Source organism: Leptidea sinapis, chromosome 5 (assembly GCF_905404315.1).
Source record: "Leptidea sinapis chromosome 5, ilLepSina1.1, whole genome shotgun sequence".
NCBI classification, from domain to species: Eukaryota; Metazoa; Arthropoda; class Insecta; order Lepidoptera; family Pieridae; genus Leptidea; species Leptidea sinapis.
Genome location: NC_066269.1, coordinates 11,418,238 through 11,436,390, shown reverse-complemented (window position 1 = coordinate 11,436,390; position 18,153 = coordinate 11,418,238). Strand labels below are relative to the sequence as shown.

The 18,153-nt window shown below is 37.4% G+C and overlaps 1 protein-coding gene across 1 annotated transcript; it reads right to left on the bottom strand.

Annotated features, from left to right (window-relative positions):
• Positions 1 to 435: 435 nt before the first annotated feature.
• On the bottom strand, positions 436 to 17,702 carry LOC126964468 (zinc finger protein 91-like). The gene is made up of 3 exons (XM_050807590.1): positions 17,572 to 17,702; positions 16,617 to 16,745; positions 436 to 7,530 (listed from the first exon to the last, which is right to left on the bottom strand). Exons 2-3 carry the CDS (start codon positions 16,684 to 16,686, stop codon positions 5,066 to 5,068), a joined length of 2,535 nt encoding a protein of 844 aa, XP_050663547.1. The 5' UTR covers positions 16,687 to 16,745; positions 17,572 to 17,702; the 3' UTR covers positions 436 to 5,065.
• Between the last annotated feature and the right edge of the window lie 451 nt (positions 17,703 to 18,153).

Sequence of the window (18,153 nt, the reverse complement as noted above, 5' to 3'; positions counted from 1 at the left end):
TAGGTTATTTCGGTTACAAGAACTTAAATCTTGAGAACACACAATTTGTTACTTTAACAATGTGAGTTATGACGATTCTATTAACCAGAAATTAATACCATACACAAATTGGTCGGTGTGATAGGTGGAATCCTGGGTTTCGGCACCAAATAATGTGGCAAACTCGCAACTTGGTGGCCCGCGCCACATTGGGAATTTAGACCGACAGGATCTAACGATGATGATGTGAACACTTTGAAATAGGAAATAACAATGCAATGTAACGGAACATCGGTTCTTATTATACTGCACCACACTCTTCCAAATTGAGATGGTGAGGCTGACGGACCGGATGACGATGTTGGTTCAAATGCCCCACGTTGGGTGTCACTGTTACAAATTAAAAAATTGGATTATCTATCCCAGGAATATGAAATTAAACAAAACACAAAGTTATTAAATTTATTTAATAAATAAACTTTATACTATGCTAAATTAGATTCACAATTACAACGTAATTACAATTCATTTACTTTCATCAAAGTTTAACACAAGATTACAATGTTTTAACTTTAAGATAAATTAATAAACAAACTCTCTAAGTTAAAAAATAGTTAATCGAGATATCGTAACAGTATGGAATCTCGATTTAAAAAAAAACGTAAGTCTACATATTATTATTTAATCCAATTTTTTTGCTCTCACTGTTGAGTTTGTATTATTTGTTATAGTTCTGATGCTGACCTGGCAAAGACAACTATGACATCTCCAAATCTTAGATGACTCAAATGTTTAACACCTACCCATATTCCATTTTTCTCCGAGTTAATGTTCTGGAATATCATCAACATAATCCTATCAAACTCCTGTTTCTATTATTATTTCTTCTCCCTTTGTTTCTAATCTTATTCGGCTTGAGCTGTGTGTGTATATGATCGTGAGAACAGTTATGTAGTTTTCGTCTATATCACGACATTGCTGGGATGCTATCAAACGCTTTAGATTATTTTTTTCCATAATTTTCTCAATGTTGTGTCAGTGTTTATATGGTCGATTCTTGAATATCTTAAACATAAGCCTGATTGCTCTACTGGCTGCTAATTAACAATCTTTTCCGTCATTCTCGACAATAAACATAGTCATCATCTAATATATCAATTGGGCTACCTTTTGTGTAAAGGAGTAGTATGTCTGAATTACACCACTGGTGTACTACAATCCCCTGTTTCAAGAACCATGCTGAAAAGTGTTTGTTTAAATCGAAAGTAAATTGTGGGCTCCTGTCTTTAAAGCTTTATTGCTGATGCTGTCTGGGCACTTCCCTTTTTTTATACTGCTAATTTATTTAATACTGTGATTTTGTCTCTCTGTGCTTATCATTTGCATGTTGGTCATCAGGTGATTTTGTTTATTAGTATTTAATGCATTCTATTGTTAACGGTTGAATACTTGTGCGTAACGGTGTGTATCGGGGAATTAAAAAAAAAACGTCCTCTGTGGTTAAATGTGCAAATTGCAATGTAGTGATTAACGAAGTGTTGGCCTTCGTCAATAATAAAATATCAGTGATGGATGACGAAAGTATAAGCAGAATCTGTTTAAGTGCTTTCTCTGTAAGTAAAATTTTAAAGGCGAAGGAGTTGTTGTACGAATCCTTGCCAACAACAACGGAAAAATGTGAGGGACATAGATGACATTATCTGTCTGATCCGCGATTCCGACTCTGAGGATATCCCAGTCTTTGTGGCCCGTGACCTTGAAAATTTTACCCTGAGTGTTGTTCGACCATGTTGACGTGACGAGGCTGTTGAAAGACATTGCTAAGCTACGGCAAAATCTCGACAAGATGAAGGATTATTATGCTACACTTCAGCAAATGAATCAGTTGAGAAGTGAGGTGCAGCATCTGTCTCTCAGGATGGTGCAATGAAAACCGCAGAAGGGGTGCATATGTTGCAAGTTTCGAATGCGATAGTGGTCCCTCGGGATTGCCGATAGACTGCAATGAAGGCAAAGTGAACACAATAAATTGGAGAATAATAAGAGTAGTAGTAAAAATAAGCAAGACGATCCAACCGTCGAACTACGAGACTCGACAACGAAAAAAGACTAACATTGATGTTAAAATTGAAAAAATGGATATGAAGCTAGGTAAGGTCTACAAATCATACAAAATATTCGTAAGTAAATCGCTCTATTTTCATATTTTCTGTATATATGCCTACCGAGTCCAATGAAAACTTAGTGGAGTTCACAGAGTGTCGCAGCGAAATAACAGCAATAATTGACAGTCACAATGTCGAGTCAGTGTTTATGTTAGGGGACTACAATGCGCACCCTGGTGAGTCATTTGCTACGAGCTCTTAAATTGTTGTGCGGAACAATCGTGGTCTTCGTGTAGATTTGGAATTGATGCCGCCGGACAGTCATACATTTGTCAGTGATGCGCACGGCTGTCTCGGATGGCTCGACTGTCTTGTTAATTGTGCCGCGCGGCTTTCCGTGTCCGCTGCCTCTGTGTTATATAATACTTATTGGTCTGATCTATACAATGTATCTGTATAATGTAATTTTAATTTATTTAAGCCTAAGCTTTGTACACCTAATGTTTGTGTAAATAGAATAGTTTGGGGTCAACGTGACTCGACTCAGAGAAATTTAAAAATGTATGTCACTCTAGACTTCGTGAAATTGATTTTACTCTAGAATTAAGAAACTGCTCAGATAATAATGTGTTGTAACAAATATCATAAAATCCTATTAGATAGCATGTATGACGATATTATTTGTATACTGTCGGAGGCCGCTATATGTAGTTATAATGTTACCCAAAAGCGTCGAGGTAAATACATTACCGGGTGGAATAGGCATGTCCGCGGCGCTGAAGGGAGGGCTCGGCTTTGTTTTCAGGCCTGGTTGTATGGGGGAAGGCCTGGGGCCGGCCGTCTTTATAATGATATGTGTGAAACAAGGCGTGCTTTTAAATCAAAATTAAAGTGGTGTCAGAATAATCAACAACAAATAAAAATAGATATTATAGCTGACCTTAACTCACACAAGAAGTTGGGTCAGTTCTGGAAAAACACAAATAAAATCAATCATAAGCCGGGCCGGCTCTCAGCGTGGCGGGAGTTCACGAGCCTAGGGATATTGCCACTATGTTCTCCCACCAGTTCAGGGTGCAATCTCCTCTGGGACTAGTGCGGCAGGAGCCTAATGCTGAGGATGGTAGTGAGCGTAGTGTCCATTTTACTGCGGAAGAAGTGTGTGCGGTGATCAAAGGCATTTTGAGGGGTAAATCCCCGGGTCACGACAGCCTTAGCATCGAGCACCTGCAGCACGCGGGTGTACACCTACCCAGAGTGCTTTCTATGTTGTTTACCCTGTGCTTAGGTCACTCCCATCTGCCTGATAATCTGATGCGCACTATATTGTACCAATAATCAAAAATAAAACTGGTGATGTATTAGATGTAAACAACTATAGACCGATCTCTCTGGCCACAGTGGTCGCTAAAGTGCTGGACAGTCTGCTCGGTAACCATCTGGATAAGTATGTCTTGCTAAACGACGCGCAGTTCGGTTTCAGGCCCGGGCTTTCCACCGAGAGTGCTATCCTGGCCCTCAAGCAGACTGTACGGTATTACACTAGTAGAAAGACCCTAGTAAACGCATGCTACCTTGATTTATCGAAAGCTTTCGATCTTGTACCGTACTATATTCTTTGGGGTAAATTAAGGGATAAATTTCTATACCTAGGGAAATCGTGCTAGTATTTATGCATTGGTATAATAAGCAAAAGAACTACGTAAGATGGGCAAGCTCTGCCTCGGAGGAGTACGGGCTGGAATGCGGGGTGAGGCAGGGGGGCTGACCTCTCCCAAGCTCTTCAGCCTTTATGTCAACCGACTGATAGATGAGCTCAGCAGCTCCGGCGTCGGGTGTCATATTGATGGAGTGTGCGTGGACAATATCAGCTACGCAGACGATATGGTGCTACTGAGCCCATCAATTGGTGCTTGACGAAGGCTACTGAGAATTTGTGAGTCCTATGAGGTGGCGCACGGGCTCAAATACAACGCGAAAAAGAGTGAAATAATGATTTTCTGGCCGGATAAAAAGCGATACACATTCGTTCCGACATTCAGCTTATGTGGTACAGCTCTAAATAAAGTTAAGCAAGTGAAGTATTTCGGTCACTGGGTTACGCAACATCATACTGCGTACGCTGTCGGACCGGTGGGACTCCCCGATGCTGGCTCGATGGATACAGCTGCACGCAGTCGTATAGTAATTTACCGTCATCATCGGGAAGTCCACCCGGATCAGCCTGTTATTTTTTTTACTTTTTTTAATATTTGATTTAATAAGTTATTACTAACACTATTTTGTAAGTTTGCAAATTGTACTAACAAATATGGATGTAATATCATGTATACAAAAAAAAATACAAAATGTTTATTTTCCTTAGCAAGTATGTACATTAATCAATATTCATGATTGGAGCCTCCTTTTAGGTACTATAGCGCCTGTGTTAGAAGACTCCGCTCTTCCATAGCTTATTAATATTTATTACATTATTTACAGACAATCAAACTCTAAATACTAAGAAGTATATCTAAAAACTATGTATAGTAAGAAATAAGGTGTGTGCATTGGGTGTGTTGTGAGTGATAAGTAAGGTGTGAGAGGTATTATGAAGTGTGTGAGTCAATGTGTGTTTGTGATCAAATGAATGAATGTTAAATTAATAATATTATGATTATGTTAAAAGTTCTTCAGTTTCTGTATAAGTGAGTGAATTTATCCAACTTACTAGCATTTTTTTACATTCATAATGTATGAATGAATCCGAAATTGTGCATCTTTACATTATTAGATTGATTGAAGCTTCTACCACTTTCTTAACAAGAATATGGCTTTTCACCAGCATGTCTTCTATTGTGTCTCTTCAAAAAATCAGATTGATTGAAGCTCTCCCCACATTAATTACAAGAATATGGCAATTCACCAGTTTGTTTTCTAATGTGTCTCTTCAAATGACTAGATTTATTGAAGCTCATACCACATTCGTTACAAGCATATGGCTATTCACCAGTATGTTTTCTATTGTGTCTCTTCAAAAAATCAGATCGACTGAAGCTCTTACCACATTCTTTACAAGAATAAGGCTTTCCATCACTATGTATTCTATTGTGTCTCTTCAATAAATTAGATCGACTGAAGCTTTTACCACATATTTTACAAGAATATGGCTGTTCACTAGTATGTATTCTATTGTGTGTCTTCAAATTACAAGATTTATTGAAGCTCATACCACATTCTTTACAAATATATGGCTTTTCACCAGTATGTATTTTATTGTGTTTCATCAAATGACTAGGTTGATTGAAGTTCTTACCACATTCTTCACAAGAATATGGCTTTTCACAAGTATGTTTTCTAATGTGTTTCTTCAAAGAACTAGATTGATTGAAGCTCATACCACATTGGTTACAAGCATATGGCTTTTCACCAGTGTGTATTCTATTGTGTCTCTTCAAAGAACTAGATTGATTGAAGCTCATACCACATTCGTTACAAGCATATGGCTTTTCACCAGTATGTATTCTATTGTGTGTCTTCAAATTACTTGAGTAATTGAAGCGCATACCACATTCTTTACAAGAATATGGCTGTTCACCAGTATGTATTCTATTGTGTGTCTTCAAATTACCAGATTGATTGAAGCTCATACCACATTCTTTACAAGTATATGGCTTTTCACCAGTATGTATTCTATTGTGTTTCATCAAATGACTAGGTTGATTGAAGTTCTTACCACATTCTTCACAAGAATATGGCTTTTCACAAGTATGTTTTCTAATGTGTTTCTTCAAAGAACTAGATTGATTGAAGCTCATACTACATTGGGTACAAGCATATGGCTTTTCACCAGTATGTATTCTATTGTGTATCTTCAATATATTAGATCGACTGAAGCTCTTACCACATACTTTACAAGAATATGGCTTTTCACCAGTATGTATTCTATTGTGTGTCTTCAAATTACTTGAGTAATTGAAGCTCATACCACATTCTTTACAAGAATATGGCTGTTCACCAGTATGTATTCTATTGTGTGTCTTCAAATTACAAGATTTATTGAAGCTCATACCACATTCTTTACAAATATATGGCTTTTCACCAGTATGTATTCTATTGTGTGTCTTAAAACTACTTGAGTAATTGAAGCTCATACCACATTCTTTACAAGTATATGGCTTTTCACCAGTATGTATTCTATTGTGTTTCATCAAATGACTAGGTTGATTGAAGTTCTTACCACATTCTTCACAAGAATATGACTTTTCACAAGTATGTTTTCTAATGTGTTTCTTCAAAGAACTAGATTGATTGAAGCTCATACCACATTGGTTACAAGCATATGGCTTTTCACCAGTATGTATTCTATTGTGTCTCTTCAATAAATTAGATCGACTGAAGCTCTTACCACATACTTTACAAGAATATGGCTTTTCACCAGTATGTATTCTATTGTGTGTCTTCAAACTACTTGAGTAATTGAAGCTCATACCACATTCTTTACAAGAATATGGCTGTTCACCAGTATGTATTCTATTGTGTGTCTTCAAATTACAAGATTTATTGAAGCTCATACCACATTCTTTACAAATATATGGCTTTTCACCAGTATGTATTCTATTGTGTGTCTTGAAACTACTTGAGTAATTGAAGCTCATACCACATTCTTTACAAGTATATGGCTTTTCACCAGTATGTATTCTATTGTGTTTCATCAAATGACTAGGTTGATTGAAGTTCTTACCACATTCTTCACAAGAATATGGCTTTTCACAAGTATGTTTTCTAATGTGTTTCTTCAAAGAACTAGATTGATTGAAGCTCATACCACATTGGTTACAAGCATATGGCTTTTCACCAGTATGTATTCTATTGTGTCTCTTCAAAGAACTAGATTGATTGAAGCTCATACCACATTCGTTACAAGCATATGGCTTTTCACCAGTATGTATTCTATTGTGATTCTTCAATAAATTAGATCGACTGAAGCTCTTACCACATACTTTACAAGAATATGGCTGTTCACCAGTATGTATTCTATTGTGTGTCTTCAAATTACAAGATTTATTGAAGCTCATACCACATTCTTTACAAATATATGGCTTTTCACCAGTATGTATTCTATTGTGTGTCTTCAAACTACTTGAGTAATTGAAGCTCATACCACATTCTTTACAAGAATATGGCTTTTCACAAGTATGTTTTCTAATGTGTCTCTTCAAAGAACTAGATTGATTGAAGCTCATACCACATTCGTTACAAGCATATGGCTTTTCACCAGTATGTATTCTATTGTGTCTCTTCAAAAAATCGTATCGATTGAAGCTTTTATGACATTCTTTACAAGAATATAACATTTCACCAGGATTTATAGTATTATCTGACTTCAAATCACTACTTTGATTGTATTGTTCCATTAAGAGATTTTTATTGTCACTGTTTATATTGTGATTGATACATGCTTCAACTGGAATATAAAATAATAGGTAATTACTATATTTCAAAACATACTACAACAAATTTAATCTTGATATAAAAGAGTGGCAATGAGTTTCTTGCTACTTCTTCTCATAAGCTCAACCTTTTACGAAGTAGTGGTAGATTCAATAAGATTTTTTTTTGACATTCATAAGTGTCATTTCCGTGACCTACGTGAATAAACTGATTTTGATTTGATTTGAATTATTTTTGAAGAATGTAACAGCTTAGCCGATTTTGATTTGGGCTCTATGGAATTGATATACTTTGAATCAATATTTCCTGTGCTGACTATAACAACATCATCTTACCATCACTAAGTTTACTTTGAGCTGTTTACTACAGAGATGGTTTACTGATGTGTCACAGTCTGATTGTTCTTGGGGCATCATATGTCATCTTATATCTTTAAACGAGCAATTCTTGTATATGTCGCAGGGATATGATAAAAACAGAGATTTGGTAAATTCACTAACTGATTTGATCAAATCATGGAGGATGTTAAAATAACAACAGGATTTTATCATTTCTCTATATTATCAAAGAGTATTTAAACACTACGTTCATATTATATTTCTTTCTATGTTACGGGTAATTTGATAAGTCCGGGCACTATTAATAATGGCCCTTCTGTATTCATAATGCCTGACTCAATTGGACAATGTGATTAAAACAGCATGATTATTCACTTTTCCCGGCCATTATGAATATTGCCCACCCTATCTTGGGCAAAGTTATAAAATGGGTGAACTGTAGTGTTTTTGTTTAATAAATGAAATTAAACTCACAAAATTATCATGAAAAATTAACAAAAAATAAACAATTGAACATAGTAGTTAAAAAATAATCATTAAAAAATGTAATAACGTCATTATTTACCTACTTTTATTTTGACAAAAATATTACTTAAGAACAATAGTTAAAAAATTTCTAAACTGAGAAAAATCAACAAAAATATCTAATAATTAAGGACTGTGCAAGAAAGTTATTAAGTTTAGAATTATTTATTCTTGCAAGATGAGCTTTGGAATCGTGACATTTGGATTTTTTTTTTTTTTATGGAATAGGAGGACAAACGAGCGTACGGGTCACCTGGTGTTAAGTGATCACCGCCGCCCACACTCTCCTGCAACACCAGAGGAATCACAAGAGCGTTGCCGGCCTTTAAGGAAGGTGTACGCGCTTTTCTTGAAGGTACCCATGTCGTATCGTCCCGGAAACACCGCACAAGGAAGCTCATTCCACAGCTTCGTGGTACGAGGAAGAAAGCTCCTTGAAAACCGCACTGTGGAGGACCGCCACACATCCAGATGGTGGGGATGATATCGTAACTTGTGGCGTGTCGTGCGAAGGTGAAATTCGGCGGCAGGAATCAGGTTGAACAGCTCTTCGGAACACTCCCCGTGATAAATGCGGTAGAAGACACACAATGAAGCGACGTCTCTACGCAACGCCAAGTGATCCAGCCGTTCACAGAGTACTGGGTCCCCGACAATTCGAGCTGCTCTGCGTTGCACGCGGTCAAATGGATCGAGCTGATACTGGGGTGCGCCAGACCAGAGATGACAGCAATACTCCATGTGAGGCCGGACCTGCGCTTTGTAGAGCGCTAGAATGTGGGCCGGCTTGAAGTATTGCCGTGCTCTATTTATGACGCCCAGTTTCTTTGAAGCCAGTTTGGCTTTGCCCTCCAGATGGCCACGGAATTGGCAATTGCTCGAGATTTCGAGACCCAATATTCCGATACTAGACGAGGCTTTAAGGGAAGTGTTCTCGAAGAGCGGTGATACGGCAAATGGGTTTTTTTTTGTGGTAAACGCGCAAACTTGAGTCTTCTGGGGGTTAAATTGGACAAGGTTCAACTTACCCCATTCCGCGACCTTCTCGAGAGAGGACTCGATAGAAGACACAAGTTTCACCCGGCACTGGTCGACGTTTTCCCGAGAGAGACCTGCATGGCCCGTGTATACGGCATCACCAGTGCTGTCGTCTGCATAGCAATGCATGTTGGCGGTGTCCAACATATCATTGATATGCAGAAGAAACAGCGTGGGAGATAGCACACAGCCTTGGGGCACTCCAGCGTTCACGGGCTTGGGATTCGAGCAATAACCGTCGATAACGACCTGTATGCTGCGCCCAGTGAGGAAGCTGGAGGTCCACTTGCATAAGCTCTCGGGAAGCCCAAATGATGGAAGTTTTGCGAGGAGCGCCTTGTGCCATACACGATCAAAGGCCTTCGCTATATCCAGACCAACTGCCAGGCCTTCCCCCTTGCTTTCAATAGCCGCCGCCCATCTGTGTGTTAGGTATACCAGAAGATCGCCAGTCGACCGACCATGGCGAAAGCCGTACTGCCGGTCGTTGATCAACTGGTGACCCTCAAGGTATACCAAGAGCTGGCGGTTAATTATGCTCTCCATAATTTTGGAGAGTAGGGAGGTAATAGCAATAGGCCTGTAGTTTGCCGGATCCGAACTGTCTCCTTTTTTTGGGATCGGATGGACAAGGGCTGACTTCCATGAATCAGGGACTACGCCTTTTGAATAAGAGTGCCGGAATAAACGCGTTAGCACCGGCGTCAACTCAGGAGCACACGTTCTAAGCACGATTGGAGAAATGCCATCCGGCCCGCTCGACTTCCTGACGTCCAACGAAAACAGAGCTCGCCTAACAGTTTTCTGTCGGAACTGTACTTCAGGCATGGAGCTCTGACACCGCGGGATGGTCGGCGGTGTTTTTCCGTTGTCGTCAAGAGTCGAGTTGGAGGAAAAAAGAGTGCACAGGAGATCGGCTTTCTCTTTTGCCGTATGGGCCAGGGTGTCATTCCTCATGTGCAACGGCGGCATGGACGGCTGGTTGAAGTTACCAAGAGCAGCTTTCGACAACGACCAGAACTTGCGTGTTCCGGTCGGGTAACTGGAAAGCTGCTCGCCAATTTTGACGACGTGCTTCGATTTCGCACGGGCGATTTGCCGCTTAAAAAATCTGGAGACACGGTTATATTTCCTCTTCAGAACTTTGAAAGAATTGAAAAGAATGTTTGATTTCTTGCATTTACAACGTTCTAAATTCACAGTCACCACTACAGGAAGCCTTGTCCATCAAAATAAGAGTCTCTTCGAGCACATTCTCGAAGAATAATATCAACTTTCGGAACATCGTCGATCGAAATGAACTTTTCTTTACACACAGTAAACTGATTTCTGGAGTAGAGTTGGTTTAAAATACAAGTTTGTAAGGTTTTTCTTTTTCGACAGATATAATAATAGCAAGTATATTACGACTATCTATCTTGGCCCGATCTACATCTGGTATCCTTACTCGAACGCTTTGGCCTATTTCTGCAATAGGAAATTTTGCATTTGAACGCGCAAACCTTTTATCACATTGCCCGGTCCAAGTGATAAATTCAAGCTTTCTCAAACACTGACTTATTACGTGGACCACGAGCCGTCGGGCGTTATTAATAATGGCCGGTCCTTATTAATAATGCCCAGTTAATCACGTTGCCCGTAACACATATATATATATATGTCAGCAGTGTTTACGAGCGCTACCAATGTCATAAACTGTCATAAGACATTTGAGATTTTTACATTATTTGACATTTTTAGTTCACGATATATGATTAAGTAGATTAAACATTCCAATTAATTATAACATTAAATGTTTAAATAAATTTTATTAAACGACTTACTTTGTTAAGTAATGTTTTATATAATTATAACTATAATTTTAGAAATAATTATAATAGCCTATTGATGTTTGGTAAACTTGATTCGTGTTAACCTACAGTTACAGAACACACACAGTTACAGTTGGTAGAATAATATATAAGCCGCTCAAGAGCGCTCAGTTCGAGAGAACATTACTTATCGTGAATTGTAAGAGGTAACACTGCCCAAATTGTATTGAATCATTTATTATAATAATTACTAGCTGACCTGGAAAACGTTGTTTTGCCATATAAATTACATATGTAAACCTTCCTTGAGCTTCAACGAATCTATTACAAAAGATTTCATTGAGATCGGTCGAATAGTTTAGGAGTTATTAGGGAACATACAAACATACATTCTCTTTTATATATATATAGATAGATTATTAGTGGAAACTGTAAAATACAGATATTTCTATTCAAAGTGCGTTTAAATTACCAACCCTTTCTACATATATATATAAATATAATCTGAATCTCGGAAACGGCCCCAATGATTTTAATGAAATTTAGTATACACTTAGTTTCGGGGGCGAGAAATTGGTGTAGCTAGATTTCAAATTTTAAAAATGAACTTTTAACCGTGTTTTAATGAGAAACAGCTACAATAACATTAGAATACAAAGGTAAATTTCGCCACTATATACAAAACTATAATAGCTCAGATGTGGTATTGGGTGATCCGGAAAGAAGAAGACCCTGGTTTGAATCCAGATGGCCTATTAGTTCTTTTTTGTTCAAGTTTTGTACATTCTTAAAAATCCGAGCAAGGCTCGTTCGTCCAAATATTGCATTTATTAAAGAAGAGGTGGACAAAAGGAGCCTAAGAGTCAGTAGGTAAGGTGATCACAGCCGTTAAGCCTCTCGTGTGACATCAAAGGAATCACAGGAGCAGCCAGCCTTTTAGAAAAGTTTTTCCTTTTTTTTAAAGTTTACCAAGTTGAAGTCTTGGAAACACCGCACAATAAAATGGAAATTTAGAGGTAGGTCGTTGGCACTAATCATGTCAAACAGTGTTATCGATGAGCGGTGATACTACAAATGTGGATTTTTCATAGTTAATGCGTAAACTTTAGTCTTCTGTGTGTTAAATTTGACAACGTTTTTCACATTCCCCGACCCTCGCAAGAGAAGATTTGATAGAAGACACAAGCTTATTATGGCATGGTCGACGATATCATCGAGCATCTGCATAGTAAGTCATAGTGGAGGTGTCTAACGTATTGTTGATATGCAGAAGAAACAGTGTAAGGGATAGCACACAGCCAACAACAGCACCCAGTTAGGAAGTTGGCGGTGACAAACTCTCAAACGCAAAGAATAGAATGCTGGAAGTTTCAATAAGACTTGTAATCCAGACCAATCTGGCCCATTCGTACTGGGACTTCCTATTCTTTTTACGCCCTGCACATGGCTAAACTATACACATAGTTTTAGTAGTTAGTTTTCAAAAATATTCAATCTTTTAATGCTCCATACATGCACATGAGTATTAAAGATATTAGCTATATCACAAATATAATCACAGTCGCGAGCAACGCAATCGCAGCTTTTTAACGCGTTTCGATATTTTAAACCAAAATGTCTTGTGCAAAGTGTAATGGTCCAGTTTCCGATTGTGTTACTTGTAACGGTGGCTTGTGTAATGGCCAATTTCACTATCAGTGTGCTGGCATAACGGAATCAACGTATAAAAAGATGGGACAGGAGAAAAAGATCGCCTGGCGCTGTGTGACGTGTCGTGGTGCTTCTACGTCCGCGATCCAAACTAATAATGGAGGCATTACTGAGCTACTCAAAGCTTTTAAAGATTTTAAAAAAGATTTTGCAGTAATCAAAAAGGATATCGATACTATAAAAATTGATCTTCAGAGTACGTCAAAAAATATAACAGATTTAAATACAAAATGGAATGACTTCGAAAAACGTCTACTAGGTATTGATGAACGCTTAACACTCGTGGAAAAAAACGTAGCAACAGTAGACACCTTACAAAACCAATTAAAGAGTTCTCAACTTATAATTGAGAAATTAGAACTTGAAAATTGTATTCAAGATCAATTTTCGAGGTTAAATAATATTGAAATTCAAGGGATTCCTTTAAAAAGCAGCGAGAATCTTAATAATTTGCTACATGACATTTCCGTCAAAGTGGGAATAACTATAGAAAATACTGATGTCGATACAATACATCGTGTACGTCCATTCAACCGAGATGGTAAACAAGATACTCGACATCCATCTGTAAGAGTTCGTTTCACTCGACGTTATTGCAAAGATCAGCTGATTGCGGCAGTTCGAGCAAGGCGAGGTTTAACAACGTCTGACGTTGGTATGTCTGGACCCGCTGCAAATATTTATGTAAACGAGCATTTGACCCCATATAATAAGCAATTATTAAAACGTGCCCGCGAAATAAAATTGATCTATAATATAAGTATCTGTGGATTAAGGACTGTAAAATACTACTTATGCGGAAAAATGATAAGTCTAAAATAATGATGATATAAAAAGCGATGAATGGTGCTCGTCTCCTCACGCTGAGGAGCTGTGGCTTACTGTGGAGCTTGACCGAGCATCTCTCACACATACACGAGTTACCTCTCTTCACATAGCTTGTACGTATTTCCCGCGTGGAGCTAATCACCCTAATGTTTTACAATCGTTTTTTACATCAGTGTCGGATCGGGTGCAAAATTATTCTAATGACACTTTCTTAATATTAGGTGATTTCAACATATCTCATGCAGTATGGATAAAAAACTCAAACTTGTACTTATCATTAAATACAAATAATGATTCAAATTCTGCTTATTTATTAGATTTCTTGAGCTTATCAAATATGGAACAATATAATGGATGTTTTAACACAAATGGCCGAATACTAGATCTAGCCTTGAGTAACAATGAATGTGAAATATCATGCTGTACGTCTCCCCTTACTTCGGAAGATCCACACCACAAGGCAATCGAAATAATATTCCCTCTTCGTCGCACAATATATTTAAAGGCAAATATTCAATCTAAGTTCATTTTTCAAGCAGCGAATTTCGACACCATAAGTAAAGAATTAAGGGAGGTAGACTGGAATATAATGCACGGAATGAATACGGATTAAGCAGTTAGTTATTTTTATAATATCTTGCAACGTCTAGTTCAAGACTACGTACCTCAAAAAAAGGTTTATAAGGACAATAAGTTTCCACCCTGGTACTCTCGAATTTTAATGAAAGTTATTAGAGAAAAATTAAGGGCTCATTCAAGATGGAAAAAATATAACAACCCCCGCGATTTCCAGGAGTTTAAACTATTGCGTAAGCGCGTCAGTAGATTACAAACTGAAAGTTACAACAAATATATAAAATATTCTGAAGATAATATAAAAGTAGCCCCAAAATACTTTTGGAGCTTCATAAAATCAAAAATTTCTTCGAATGACGTGCCGAACTACATGTTATACGATGGTAATGTATACTGACGATGAAACCATTTGCAATTATTTTAATGAATATTTTCACTCCGTTTTCGTACCAGTGAATAACTCCTTTAGTGCAACTATCCCATCCAATGTTGGTTATCACGTAGACTCTCCCGTAAATGTGTCTGATATCTATATTACCTTAGAATCCATTCAAAAACACCTAAAACATGTTGATGTAACAAAAAGTGCGGGTGCTGACGGAATACATCCTCTCTTTATATCTAAACTTTCGAAAGAATTATCTACACCTATTATCAGAAGGATGTTTTCCTTCAATTTGGAAAAAGGCTCTTATTACTCCCATCAATAAAGGAGGTGATAAGCTATAAATTATGTATATTAGGTAAAATATTGGAAAAAATTGTAACGAACGAGTTGTCGGCGTTGATCTCCCAACAAATATCACAAGAGCAACATGGCTTCTACCGGGGAAGAAGTGTTGATACCAATCTTGTATTATATACAGATTATATCCTTAATGCTATGGATTCAGGATATCAAGTTGATGCGGTGTATACGGATTTCTCCAAAGCTTTCGATAAATTAAACCATACCACGCTAATTAATAAATTGTCGAAATTCAGTATACATGGTGACTTACTTCGTTGGTTGAGTTCTTATATTTCCAATCGTAGCCAAGCTGTTGCACTAAAGGGTTATACATCTAGGTACCTTGAAATCTCTTCGGGTATACCACAGGGCTCACATTTAGGGCTTTTTATGTTTATACTGTACGTTAATGATATAGAGAAGTGTTTTAGAAACTCTCATCATTTGCTCTATGCAGATGATACAAAGATATATAAAATAATCAAATCTCGAGAAGATTGCGTTCAGTTGCAGTCAGACTTACAAAGATTTGAATTATTTTGTGAAAATGACCAACTGTTTATAAATCCTGGTAAATATTATTCAATAACATTTGCCCGGAAACGTAATTTAATTGTATTTGATTACTTTCTTTCTATTAAGAAACTACAACGAGTCAACAGTATTAAGGACCCCGGTGTAACCCTTGATTCTCAATTAAACTTTAATCTTCATATCATTAGGAATGGTATTACGTCTGTCAAAACCATTTAGGCAACCAAATACACTCAAAATTCTTTACTACGCTTTCATCCGCAGTATCCTCGAGTTTGCTTGCGTTATTTGGAACCCTCAGTGCGAGGTTCATATCGCTCGTATTGAAGGTATACAAAATAAGTTCTTAAGATCATTGGAATACCGGACTGGGCATGTTTTTTTCGATTATGCCACTGCGTTACAAAGGCACAGAATATCCCCACTAATTAACAGAAGAAATTATGTCGATAAAATTTTTCTATTTAAAATTATTAACAGTAAGCTTGACTCAGCATCCTTGTTAAATCTAATTAAATTTATAACACCGCGAATCTCCTCTCGTTCTAAGATTACATTTTATGTATCACCTTATAAAAGCAATTATGCAGGAAATACATTTGTGAGGCGCACTTGTAGTTTGTACAATAAATCATCTTACTGAAATTGATATATTTTCATTAAATATACAAAAATTTAAGAAAATAGTAGGTATTATTATACTCAATTTAAAAAATTAATAACTCTTAATAATAAAATCATTGTTGTTATGTCCTGTTTTTAACTATACTCTTATAACTGTTTAAATTTTCGTTTTGTACATTGTAATTTTGTAGTTTTTACTTTTGGTTTAAAATATCTATGTTGTTTGTTGTTTTTTATTTTGCATTATTGTCCATTGTAAACATAATTAGTATTTAATTTATGGACCTGTTTTGTCTTCTAGCATATGTATATTTGTAACTCACTATTGTAAAAGACTGTTTTGTTCATGAATAAATAAATAAATAAATAATTTTATAGTTATCACCTGGTAAATCATGCTCCACCTGATCGATCTTCTCTTTACAATCTTGTTTAATGTATGAGTTTTGTAACATGTTGTCTTTTTGCAGATATTCGTACACATCACTTTAATGCTCTGGCATATTTCAGGATTCTGAAATGTAATCGCCAGTCAGATAATCTTATTTTACACTAACTCTCATTCATTGTTTGTGGTGGTTAATTGGTGATGTGTTACCAAATGCAAAAACAAATATTGTTTTAGGAAACACTGAATGTCACACCTTGACATTGCATAAGCAATTCACATACAAATCAATTAAACCTGAGATTTTCACAATAAAACTGAATATTCAAACAATCAGATAGTAGGATAAATTTGCTTTAAGTATTTTATATTCACGAAACACAGATATTTGTCAAGCTTGTGAGCAAGGAATTACGGAGATAGAATGATCAAGTCTTAATATTAAAAAGTCAACCACGGCAATGGATTGGATATACATATTCTATTCTTCTAACAAGTATAACCCAAACCAGACCCTAGTGTCTGCTGTCTGGTCCCTTTGCAACTAACAAGGTCACAAACAGGAGTTTGGCACAGCACACATTCACAGCCTCAGAATAGGGCTTTCTAGTATGTATTTCAAATCTCAAAGAGACTGATTTATATTTTTGTCGGCGACACTTCTCAAGTTATTTAATTAATAAGTTTTATAATATTATTGTGTAAATATTAGCAAAGATAGATTTATCATGTAATGAGAATGGTTCACGGTGGGTAGAGACACTCTTGCTGACCAATAAGCTTATAGAGCAAGGTAACAGAGCGAGACAGGATATGTAGCATTTCTTCTGTCCCTGTCCCTCACATTGTAATTTTATGGGAAATTATCATTTTCTTTGGTATTTTCTTGTAATTGTAAACTGTTAGCGGGTAGAATGCATAAATATGAATATTATAGCGCGTAGCAACATACCCGCTCGTCCTCCTCCCCTCAGACGCTCCCCTCATAATCGCGTACCAGGCGGTGCCACGCGCCGGGATACCCGCTCGTTCCCCTCACCCCGGACGCTCCCTTCGTAATCGCGTACCAGGCGGTGCCACAAGCCGGGATACCCGCTCGTCCCCCTCACCCCGGACGCTCCCCTCGTTATCGCGTACCAGGCGGTGCCACAAGCCGGGATACCCGCTCGTCCCCCTCACCCCGGACGCTCCCCTCGTTATCGCGTACCAGGCGGTGCCATGCGCCGACCCGAAGTCCCAACGGTCCGGCGCGGGCGCGGGCAGTTTGAGCCAGGACCCGCGCTACGTCACACGTTGTAGTGTTACCCCGACGTACGCCACTCAACCTCTCGTAATTGCAGTGCTTTGTAATTATTTTATTAGTGTTTACAGTTTAATGATTTAGCGACCCCTCTAATAAGTTGGAATATAATATAATCAGTATTGTCTCAGGTTTCTTTTGTTTTAATGATTGCCTCCCTATAACATATTAATAACAATTTCGTTTGTATAAGTTACATAGTTGTTCAGATATTGAAGGTTGATTTCAGTGAAA

Coding starts and splice junctions, on each gene's coding strand:
- LOC126964468 (XM_050807590.1), bottom strand. CDS start 16,686: ATGTTACAAAACTCATACATTAAACAAGATTGTAAAGAGAAGATCGAT. Junction 7,531..16,616: donor GGTGGAGCATGATTTACCAG/GTGATAACTATA, acceptor TTTATATTCCAG/TTGAAGCATGTATCAATCAC.